This window comes from Mobula birostris, chromosome 15 (assembly GCF_030028105.1).
Source record: "Mobula birostris isolate sMobBir1 chromosome 15, sMobBir1.hap1, whole genome shotgun sequence".
NCBI classification, from domain to species: Eukaryota; Metazoa; Chordata; class Chondrichthyes; order Myliobatiformes; family Myliobatidae; genus Mobula; species Mobula birostris.
The window spans coordinates 74,635,898-74,648,420 of NC_092384.1; the positions used below are offsets into that span (position 1 = coordinate 74,635,898).

The 12,523-nt window shown below is 42.0% G+C and overlaps 1 protein-coding gene across 1 annotated transcript in view; it reads right to left on the reverse strand.

Moving 5' to 3' along the window:
* Positions 1–12,523, reverse strand: part of LOC140210733 (cadherin-8-like) — a 341,499-nt gene that overhangs the window by 39,539 nt on the left and 289,437 nt on the right. The window contains exons 9-10 of the mRNA XM_072279963.1: positions 6,122–6,243; positions 283–400 (exon numbers count right to left, since the gene is read on the reverse strand). Coding sequence (XP_072136064.1) covers positions 283–400; positions 6,122–6,243 — 240 coding nt within the window. The remainder of the gene's footprint in view (positions 1–282; positions 401–6,121; positions 6,244–12,523) is intronic.

Below are 12,523 nucleotides of genomic sequence, written 5' to 3' on the forward strand. Positions count from 1 at the left end.
CTGTATCTTTCCATTGTCTGTCATCCCTAATAATTAAAGATTTTGGCGAGAGACACAATTATATAAATTAAAAGAGATAAAACCAACACAAAAAATTACTTGGTTTATCTGCAAACTGCTGCTATCTGCTAGGGTGACAATTGCCTTCGGAACAGATAATCCTTCAGCTAATTAGTGTCAATTGTAATTAAGATTGAAGGGTCCAAGCTGCCCTGATGGTTTAAGTAGAAGTGAGATTGCGCTGCAGGGAGACCTGACGGTCTTTATACTGAGCATGTTTACCTGCATTGTTCTTGATCGTGAAGTTTGGGTTCCTGGAAACCTCAGGCGCCAGGCTGTAGAAAAAGTACTGTCCAGTCTTTGGGTCATCTCTGTCTGTTGCACTGACCGTCTGAATCACCTGTTAATAAGTAAGTGCGGAAAAGGAACAAAAAAAAAACATGCATTTGCATAGCCTCTTGAGAGCTGAAAGAGCTTTAGAGTTTATGAAGTACTTTTCAAAGACAAGTCAGTGCTTTTGGAAAAATTCTGAACAGCATGAACCCATAAGCACGACCTCACCCTTTGCTCTCTTTTTGCCTAGTTATTTATATTTATATATCTCTTATTGTAATTTATAGTAATTTTTATGTGTATTACACTATACTGCTGCCACTAAACAAAGCATTATGCAACATATATTAAACCTGGTGATGTCAGTACCAAAGGAAGTGTAAGGTGCTTCTTCCCTCCACTACCTTGCAGGTCGACCTTGGGTCAGGTGTACCTGCTTAGCCCACTACCCCCACTCCCATGATTGTTCTTGGTAAATTTTTCTACAGAAGCAGTTTTCCATTGTCTTCTTCTGGGCAGTGACTTTATAAGACGGGTAACCCCTGTCATTATCAGGTGGTGGATGGTCATATGAAAAACTGCTGTGTATCACAAGTCCTGATTATGCAACCACTGACGCCAGGCAGCACATCTCTGAAGAGTGTTGATAATGGCTGCGGTCAGGTGTCTTATAAAGATGCTGCCCAGACAAAGTCAATGGCAATCACTTCTGCAGAAAAATTTGCCAAGAACAATCATGGTCACGGAAGGACCATGATTGCCCATGTCATATGAAATGGCACAGAATGAATGAATGAACCTGATTCTGATTATGGTTCTGCCTGATTTACACAGCAAGATTTGGTGGGATATGGATTAAATATTGGTAAGCGGGAACTTGCTTAGATGACTTGGGCTGAAGGGTCTGTTTGCATGCTGCTTGTGGTGCCACGGTACCGGTTAGCGCCACACTATTACAGCTCAGAGTGCTGAAGTTCAGAGTTCAGTTCTGGTGACCTCTGTACAAAGATTATATATCCTTCCCGTGACCATGTGAGTTTTCTTTGGGTGCTCTGGTTTCCTCCTACTGACCAAAGACGTACCAGTTAGTAGGCTATGATCAGAGATTAAGGGAGCTAGGGCTTTACTCTTTGGAGAGAAGGAGGATGAGAGGAGACATGACAGAGGTGTACAAGATAATAAGAGGAATAGATAGAGTGGATAGCCAGCGCCTCTTCCCCAGGGCACCACTGCTCAATACAAGAGGACATAGCTTTAAGGTAAGGGGTGGGAAGTTCAAGGGGGATATTAGAGGAAGGTTTTTTACTCAGAGAGTGGTTGGTGCGTGGAATGCACTGCCTGAGTCAGTGGTGGAGGCAGATCACACTAGTGAAGTTTAAGAGACTACCAGACAGGTATATGAGGAATCTAAGGTGGGGGCTTATATGGGAGGTAGGGTTTGAGGGTCGGCACAACATTGTGGGCTGAAGGGCCTGTACTGTGCTGTACTATTCTATGTTCTATGTTAACTGGTCATTGTAAATGGTGCTGAGATTAGGCTAGGGTTAAATAGGTGGGCTACTGGGTGGTGCGGCTCGTTAGGCCAGAAGGGGCTGTTCGCACGGTATAAATAAATCTTCTATGATTCTAATGAACCCGTTCTAGGAAATGTGATATTGAACAGGTAATTGTTTTTAATTTGACCAAAAGGCAAGTTTTTCTCTAGGATGCCGAGGATAACCAATGTGCAAGTGCCGCAGCAAGATGTCCTTCGTCCCTCTGAATTAGCAGACAAGGCTTGTTGATCAATGAGCAAAATAACTGCCTCACACTTCCAGCGACCTACTTTCAATGTGACAATTGATCCCATCTATGTGGAGTCTGCATGTTCTTCCTGTGATTACATGGGCTTCCTCCCACATTCCAAAGACTAAAGACCATAAAACAATAAGATATTGTAGAATTAGGCCATTTGGCCCAGTGGTCTGCACTGCCATTCCACCATTCCATCTGATTTATTATCCCTCTCAACTCCATTCTCCTGCCTACTCCTTATAACGTTTGATGCCCTGACTAATCAAAAATCTATTAACTTCTGTGTTAAATTTACCCAAATGACTTGGCCTCTGTGGCAATGAAATTCACAAATACACCATCTCATCTCTGTTCTTAAGGAGGATTGTTTGGTTAGTGGGTCTGTGTAAATTCCCCCAGAGTCTCGTTGAGTAGTAGAATTTGTGAGAAGTCAATGGGAATGGGGTAGGAATAAAAATAGGATTGGTATAGAATTACCAGACAATTGAATTCAAGAGCCATGAGGTAATTTTGCAGCTCTATAAAACACTGATCAGACCACACTTGGAGTATTATAAACACAAGAGACTCTGCAGTTCCTGGCAATCCAGAACAACACACAAACAATGCTGAAGGAACTCAGCGGGTCAGGCAGCATCTAAGGAGAGGAATAAATAGTTGACATTTTGGGTCAAGGCACTTCACCTGGACTGGAAAGTGAGAGGGAAGAAGCCAGAATAGGAAGGTGGGAGGAGGGAAAGGAGGACAACTTTGAAGGTGATAGCTGAAGCCAGGTAGATGGGAGAGGGGAAATGAAGTAAAAACCTGGGAGGTGATGAATGGAAAAGATAAAGTGCTGGAGAAGAAGGAATCTGATAGGAGAGGAGTGTAGATCATGGGAGAAAGGGAAGGAGGTGGGGCACCAGGGGGAGTTGATGAAATTAATAAGGTCAGCATGGGTGCATGAAGCAGCACTAATGCAGTCATCAATGTAGCACAGAAGTATAGAAAGAGGTAGAGGGTATTATCAGGGAAAGCTTGGAACATGGACTGTTCCTCGTAGCGAATGAGAAAGCAGGCATAACTGGGGCCAATTGCTTTATCTTGAGTTTGGAGAAAGTTGGAAGAGCCAAAAAAGAAGTTAGTGAGTATAAGGACCAGTTCCGGAAGATGGAGGAGGGTGGTGGTGGAGAGGGACTGGTCGGGTCTGTTGTGAAGAGAGAAGTGGAGAGCTTTAAACCCTTCTTAATGGGAAATAGAAATGTATAGTTGCTGGACATTCATGGTAAAAATGAGGCGATCAGGACCAGGGAATTGAAAGTTGTGCACTAGGAGTATTATGTTCATTTCTGGACCCCTCATTATAGGAAGGATGTGGAAGGTTCAGGGAGGGTACAGAAGAGACTTATTAGGATGCTGCCTGGATCAAAGAGCATGTTGTATGAGGATAGGTTGAGTAAGCTAGGCCTCTTCTCTTGGGAGCAAAGGAGGATGAGAGGTGGCTTGGTAGAGGTGTACAAGATGCTAAGAGGCAATAGATAGAGTGGAGTGCCAGAAACTTTTTCCCAGGATGGAAGTTGCTAATATGGAGGAGTATAAATTTAAGGTGATTGGAAGAAAGTATGGGGGGGAAGTCTGATTTCTTTATGCAGAGTGGTGACTGTGTGAAACAAGGCAATCAGGGGTAGTGATAGAGGAAGATGCATTTGGGATATTTAAGAGACTCTTAGGCACATGGATTAAAGAAAAACAGAGGTCTATGTGGGAGGAAAGTGTTAGATTGCTCTCAGAGTAGGTTAATAGGCACAACATTGTGGGTCAAAGGGCCCATGCTGTGCTGTACTGTTCTATATTCTGTGTATTATCTACTGTAAATGGGCAGTTAATGTAGCCTCCATGGGCAGAGGGCCTGTTTCATGTTGTACGTCAATGTGAAAGATGTGAATTCTTGTAAGAAAATGAATCCCAGGGTTGTATATGGTGGCATGTACGTATGTACTTTGATATAAATTTACTTTGAACTGTGAACATCCCTCAGCAGTGGGATTTCAGACAGTTTTGAGAGTGATTCCACTGTGTCACAGTAAAGATAAGTAATAGGCATAAAGAGAACAGGGACTGAGGCAATGGGCAGTGTCTGCTACTGATGCCTTAGCAGCAAAGACACATTAATTCATTTAAAAAATATGATTTCTTTAAAATTCCAAGGAAACTGTTCCTTGAAAGAACTCGCATGATTTTGCCTTTTGCAAAATACTTTACATCCATGTGTGTTTCCTCGCTAAACTCCCAACCTTCCTGTTCAGATAGCACTGAGAGTTGTTGTGGTGTCTACCCATGTCAATTAGAGTTCAGCATCTTTCTATAGAACTCTTCAATAGGACACAAGTTTAAAGAGAACAGGTAAAGGAATAAAAAGGATAGTATGCATATGGAATGAGATACCAGTGGAAATGGTTGAGGCAGGGAGAAGAACATTAAAAAGCCTTTTGGGTAGATACTTGGGTAGAAAAGGCTTAGAGGGATATTTATATATTTATTTAATGATACAGTGTTAAGTAGGCTCCTCCGGCCCTCCGAGCCAAACTGCCCTGGCAACCTTACAACCCCTATGAACACTGACCTAAAATCATTGGACAATTTACAATGTTCGATCAACCTACCCGGTACACCTTTGGACTGTGGGAGGAAACTGGAGCACCCAGGGGAAACCCATGCATTCCATGGGGAGGACGTACAGAGATTCCTTACAGAATGGTGCTGGAATTGAACTCTGAACTCCAGAACGCCATGAGCTGTAACAACATCGCGCTAACCGCTACGCTACTGTGGCACCCGTAGATAAGGGGCAAACACAGGCAAATGGAACTAGCTTAGAAGGTCATCTTAGTCAACATGGGCCAGAAGGGTTGAAGGGCCTCTTTCTGAGCTGTGTGACTCTGTTCTTAAGTATTTAAAACAAATTCTAACCATGGAGCAGTCAGAGTATCATTAGCAATATAACTGTTTTTAAAAACTCCTGTCTAGAGAGAAGGTAAAGCATTAGGTCATCCAGCCTTTGTCTACGTGTAACTCCACACCATAACAACATAGTTAATGCCAGCAATCTGTGGTAATGGGGTCAAAACAATACTTACACAACTGCTTCACTATCACACTTCGGGACAAAGAGACAGGCGATAGGTTTCAAAGTTTTGGTGCAAAATGGTTCAATGTACTTGAGACAAATAAAGGTAATCTTTAGATCTTTAAGTTCTACTGTGAATTTGTATAACATCGACTCCAGAAGTGCCATGAGGATGAGGTGGGTGCTGGTTAGATGTGGATAACAAACACGAGAAAGTCTGCCGATGCTGGAAATCGAAAGCAACGCAAACAAAATGCTGGAAGAGCTCCACAGGTCAGGCAGCATCTATGCAAATGAATAAACAGTTGATGTTTTTTTGGTTGAGACCCTCCTTCAGGACTGGAAAGGAAGGAGGAAGATGTTAGAATAAAAAGTTTGGGGAAAGGGAAAGGAGGATAGATAGAAGGTGATAGGTGAAACCAGGATGATAGGAAAGGTCAAGAGCTGGAGAAGAAAGAATCTGATAGGAGAGGAGAGTGGACAATAAGGGGAAAGGGAAGGAGGAGGGGACCCAGAGGGATGTAATAAGCAGGTGAGAAGAAATGAAAGGTAGGAGTGGGTAATAGAAGAATTGAGGGTTGTGGAAATTTTTCACTGTAAGGAGAAATCAATATTTATGCCATCAGGTTGGAGTGCCCCCAGACGGAATATAAAATGTTGCTCCTCCACCCTGAGGGAGGGCTCATCTTGGACAAAAGGAAGTCATGGATAGACATATCAGAATGGGAATGGGATTAGGAATTGCAATGTTTGGCCGTCGGGAAGTCCTGGTGAATTTTTGCCTTTCTATGTTCCATTAGTCTCTTGTTTTGACAGGTGCAATACTTAAGTATATGGGAACCAGGAATGGTCACTGAAGCAACTAAGAGTCTTTCCCCTTCCACCCACCTGGCCGGATTTTCCATTCTCGCACAAGTAAGCTTCTGACTGCGAGGAGAGCTCAGGAGCATTATCATTGACGTCAAGAACTTTAATGGCTACAAGCACCCGGGCCACTTGGCTATGATTCCCTGTGGGCAGACAGAAAACAAGAGACTTATTGGTTAGCATTTCAAGCACTGTATTTATATATGCTTAAAAAAACATTATTTATTTCCCTTTATCTTTTTAATTTTGTATTCATAAAATACTGATTCAGTTGTACAGTACATTGATGTTCCTTCATTACAGCAGAACAGTAGAGAACAGGAACAGACCCCTTATGCCTGCACATAATCCATATCTGTGTGCGCCACGGTAGCACAGAGATTTGTGTGCTGCTATTACAGCTGAGGACATTATGGAGTTTGGAGTTCAGTCCTGGTATTGTCTGTAAGGAGTCCCTGTACGCCCTCCCCACAGAATGCGTAGATTTTCCCTGGGTGCTTCATTTTTCACCCACAGTCAAAAGACATACTGGTTAGGTTAATTGATCACTGTAAATTGTCCCATGATCAGGTTAGAGTTCATCAGGTTTATCGGGGGTTGCTGGGGTGGTGTGGCTCGAGAGGCTGGAAGGGCTAACTCCACACTGTATCGCAAATTAATAAATATCTCTCTATTTCCAGCATATTCTATATGCCTCTATTGCACCTGAAGATTAATAACAATGATTAGCTTTATTCGTCACATTTATATTGAAACATCAAAACATACAGTGAGATGTATCATTTGCCTCAACAATCGACACAGTCCAGGGATGTGCTGAGGGCAGCCTGCAGGAGTCACCACACTTCCAGCACCAACAGAGCATGCCCATAACTTACTAACGCTAACACATACCTCTACCTCCCTCTGCAATTGGATCCTTGACTTCCTAACCAGAAGGCCACAATCTGCACAGATTGGTGATAACGTACCCTCCTAGCTGACGATCAACACTGGCACACCTCAGGTGTGTGTGCTTAGCCCACTGCTCTACTCTCTATATGCCCATGACTGTGTGGCTAGGCATAGCTCAAATATCATCCATCAATTTGCTGACGATACAACCATTGTTGGTAGAATCTCAGGTGGTGACGAGGGGGCGTACAGGAATGAGAAATGCCAACTAGTAGAGTGATACCGCAGCAACAACCTGGCACTCAGTAAGACGAAAGAGCTGATTGTGGACTTCAGGAAGGACAAGATGAAGGAACACATGCCAATCCTCATAGAGGGATCAGCAGTGGAGAGAATGAGCAGTTTCAAGTTCCTGGGTGTCAAGATCTCTGAGGATCTGACCTGGTCCCAACATATTGATGTAGTTATAAAGAAGGCAAGACAGCTGCTATAGTTCATTAGCAGTTTGAGGAGATTTGGCATACTAACAAATACACTCAAAAACTTCCATAGATGTACAATGGAGAACATTCTGACAGGCTGCATCACTGCCTGTTATGGGGGGGTGGGAAGGCTACTGCACAGGATCAAAAAAAGCTGCAGAGGGTTGTAAATCTAGTCAGCTCCATCTTGGGTACTAGCCTACGAAATACCCAGGACGTTTTCAGGGAACACTCAGAAGGGCAGTGTCCATTATTAAGGACCTCCAGCATCAAGGGCATGGCCTCTTTCTCACTGTTACCATCAGGTAGGAGGTACAGAAGCCTGAACGCACACACTCAGCGATTCAGAAATAGCTTCTTCCCTTCTGCCATCCAATTCCTAAATGGACACCAACTCACTTTTTTTAATATACAGTATTTCTGTTTCTTGCTTGTTTTTTTTCATGTATTCAATATGTGTATACTATAATTGATTATGTATTTATTATTATTTTATTTATTATATTTTTTTCTTCTATATTATGTATTGCATTGAATTTCTGCTGCTAAGTTAACAAATTTCACGTCACATGCTGGTGTTAATAAACCTGATTCTGATTATCTGCTTCCTCTATCACTCACTTACCCACTAGACTACTCCAACAAAACCTCTCAAAACTGTGGCCTCAATCACAAAGTAAAACAAAGGCAAAAAAAGGGTGGGTTCATCTGCACGATTCCTCCAAAACTCAGACTCCATCCATATCTGAAAGTGCAGTACATCATTGTTCCTTTATCAGCTCTGTGTCTAAATCCTGGGCTTCCCTTCCCAACATCATCAGTACAGCCTCTTATGAAGGAGACTCACTACCCTTTTCTTAAAGGCTGGTGAGGATGGACAAATGCAGATGCTGGCAACATCCTAGTGCAAATAATGATAACACTTAGGAGCCTTAATTGTAACAAACCCTTGCATTTCAATACAGCCTTTCACTGGTTCAAAGTTCAAAATTCAAAGTAAATTTACTATCAAAGTATTCCTATATCACCCACCCTACATTACCCTGAGATTCATTTTCTTGCAGGCTTTTTCACAATAAAACAAAGAAATACAGTAGAATGAAAAACTACACACAAAGGTTGGCAAGTAACCAAGTGCAAAAGATGATAAAAAAAATAAATAAATGAACAAAAAAAACTAACATGCAAACAAATAGATAAATGATACTGAGAACACAAGTTGTAGACTCCTTGTAACTGAGTCCATAGGTTATGGCAAGTGAAGTTATCCACACTGGTTCAGGATCTGGCTCAGGGTTCGTGAAACTTAATAGAAATAGTGACGTTTTATTTCATTTTTTCACCTCTCATTAACACAATAGATTTGAGAACCCTAGTTTCATATCCACAAGCCACTCTGTCTCCAGTAACTATGTTTTGCCTCCTGTTATTTTCAGTCACAGCAATGGTTTGAACATTGGATAGCAGATCTTCACCAGTCCCTTTGTAATTGGTCACTCAACCCTCAATCTCTTGGTCCTTTTCAATAGATCATTTCTGATCTGCATCTCCACTCCATTGATTGGCCTGTGACCTGTTAACAGTTGAAATTTTGCCTCAGTTAACTTTAGTCCCAAATGCTCCATTCAAACCCCTGGAATGACACCATATTTGCAAATTGGTAACAGACTCCCTCTGTTCTTGAATAAGATGGTTCCCAAGATCACTCCAAACAGCTGATCTTTAAATTTAAGGTTATGTCTTCCTATTCTGGACTTAGTTACCAAAGTCAAACTAAATTGATTATCAACTCTGTCATGGGTGGTCCCAAACCTGGCTGAGAAGTGAGGAAAATTGGTCTTGGGACTAGCAACTCCATCCCTTAAAAACCCAGTGTTGTAGAAACATCAACAGAAGATCTCATCCCTGGGAAAGTAAGGATCTTTGCTGAAATGCTGGGCTACACCTGGACTTGTAAGAGTAGTCCAGAACAGAGGACTCTGGTGAACTGTTGTCAGCAGTCTATGCCCCATTTGGGATGACAGGCTGGAGAAGAAGTAATTGATTTTCAAAGCATGTATATGTCACGATATAATATACTAACTTGAGATTCATTTCCTTGCAGGCATTTACAGGAAAAGAAATAAATGCAATAGAATTTATGAAAAACAATACATACACAAAATCTAGCAAACAACCAATATCCAACAGAACACAAATTGAGCAAGTGAAAAAATAATAATACTGAGAAGTTGAATTGTACAGTCCATGAAAGTATCTGTTGTAGAAACAGTTTACTGTTGTGGTGAGTGAAGTGATCCACTCTAGTTCAGGAGTACATCTCCTTTTAAAAATCTCCTGAAGAACACTCCTTAACCCCTAAATACATGGGAGTTCCCTTATTTAACGTAAGGACACATTTGACTTGGAGGCAGTGCTGCGGAGGTTCATGCAATTAATCCTATGATGAGTGACTGCTTAAAGAGGGAAGGTTAAGGTAACGTTCATTGGAATTTATTAGGATAAGGATCGGTCTTACTGAAGTTTAAGGTTCTGGGGGGCTTTGCTGGGAAAATGATGGCAGCACAGCAGTTAGTTTAACGTTTTTACAGTGCCAGAGACCAGAGTTCAATTCCACCACTGTCAGTAGACAATAGACAATAGGTGCAGGAGTAGGCCATTCAGCCCTTCGAGCCAGCAACACCATTCACTGTGATCATGGCTGATCATCCACAATCAGTACCCTTTTCCTGCCTTCTCCCCATATCCCTTCACTCCGCTATTTTTAAGAGCTCTAACTCTTTTTTGAAAGAATCCAGAGAATTGGCCTCCACTGCCTTCTGAGGCAGAGCATTCCACAGAACCACAACCCTCCGTGTGAAAAAGATTTTCCTTAACTCCATTCTAAATTGTCTACCCCTTATTCTTAAACTGAGGCCTCTGGTTCTGGACTCCCCCATCATCAGGAACGTGTTTCCTGCCTCTAGCTTGTCCAATCCCCTAATAATCTTATATGTTCCAATCAGATCCCCTCTCATCCTTCTAAATTCCAGTGTATACAACCCCAGTTGTTCCAATCTTTCAACGTGACAGTAGGGAGTTTGTATGTTTTCCTCTTGAATTGCATGATTTTCCTCTCGGTGCTTTAGTTTTCTTCCACATTTCAAAGACGTACATTTAGTGTTAGGGTTGGTATATTGTGGTCATGCTATATTGAGGCTGGAAGTGTGTTGAAGTGGACTTCACCAGCATGTACAGGTTAGTAGGTTAATTGGTTACATGGGTGTAATTGGGTAGCGTGAGCTCACTAGACTGGAAGGGCCGGGTACTGTGCTGTATCTGTATATAAAATAAACAATGTTCACGATGGTGGTGAATATTGCTATCTGGGGTTCAGGCACTTGATGTTGCGGTGTTCATCAAGCTTGGCAATTAGCTTGCAGACGTTTCATCGTCAGTCGAGGTGACGTCCTCAGTGCGCAGTCGTTGGTGTTTCTGTCTGTGAGTGCTCGCGTTGAGATAGGCCCCTGAATTGCCTCGGTCTTGATTAGCTAGCCCTTCGGTTGACCTTTGAATTCTCTTGGCTCACGTTCTTTTTCCTCTTCGTGGTTCATAGAAGGCATGTATTTTGGTAGAAAACAGGGGGCTATATAAACACCAGCACTCCCAGAGAGAAACATCAACAACTGTGCACTGAGGATGTCGCCTCAACTGGTGATGAAACATCTGCAAGCTAATTGTCAAACTCGACAAACACTGCAACATCATAAACAATGATTTATTTGTCAAGAGAACTAAATGGTTCGTAATTAAGTTCTTTCAACCTTGTTACCATTGTGTTTGAAATAAAAATAATAAATAAAATGCAGCAAGGACACACAAGGTGAGAATATATCTGAAATCAAAGAATCAGAGGGAAGGTTTCAAGTCATTGACTTTTCAGACGAACTCTCCTGAATTGTTCCACTGAATCTACACTAACTCGCTCTAAGGCCAATACACCCGTTTTAGTGTTTGGCTGTTCAAATTAAAACTAGACGTGTAAAACATCACGTTTTGCTTGAGGTATTTTGCCTCCAGGACGTGAAATTTTCTTCACAAATGTTCCTCTAAATCATTAAAATGCAAAATGCCGCTTCATAAATATGTGAAGTGTTTAAATCAATATTGAACACACCAAATAGCAAATAGTAGCTACACTTCGTCTGGGGAAGAAACGATTGCAGGAAATTAATGTAAATCCCACCAAATGATCTGGCAAATATTTCACTTCAACCTGCAGTGTAAACATTCATTTGAGATCCTTTCTAAATTGCTCATTTAGACAAGGAGAAAAGAGTGAATTTCTATCTGTTGCTCACTTGGTATGTGGACTGTGCTGTCAGTTGCAAGGCTTAGAAATTGAGGAGGCCATAAGATATATACTTTGTGAATAAATTCTCAACACAGTTACTGCTAATGTGGTTTTCCTAGTCTATAAGAAGGTCATAGTCTTTAATAATTACACTATTATCCATGATAAATTTTTCTCTAATGTCCCCTTATCTATCACACCTTACACTAACTATCATTAGTAGGGGCCCGTGGACAAGACCATTCAGTGTCTTCTGCCCACTGCAATTGCTCAGCCGCACCCAAGCGGATGCAAATTCTACATTTCTAAACAAGGATTCTTTCTCTCCTCTGTCTGCATCCCACCGTTAAACTGACAGGACTATCCCCATTTTTATTATCCTGCCTGTCTCTACTGAAACCATGTGGGAATATTCAATTCCTGACTTTGGTCAACTTGCGACTATATCTCCGGAGAAGGCAAAAACGTCACAGGCATTTACTGATGATGATACGGCCCAAGGATGGAAAGGTCCACAAAAAGTGGTGGACACAGCCAAGTGCATCACAGGGAAAAAGCCCACCTCACCACTGGGCACATCTACAAAGAATGCTACTACAAGAAAGCAGCGTTCATCATCAAGGACCCCCACCATGCAGGCCATGCTCTTTCTCGCTGCTACCTTCAGGAAGGAGGTCCAAGAGAATTAGGTCCCTTGTCAGCAGGTTCAGGAAG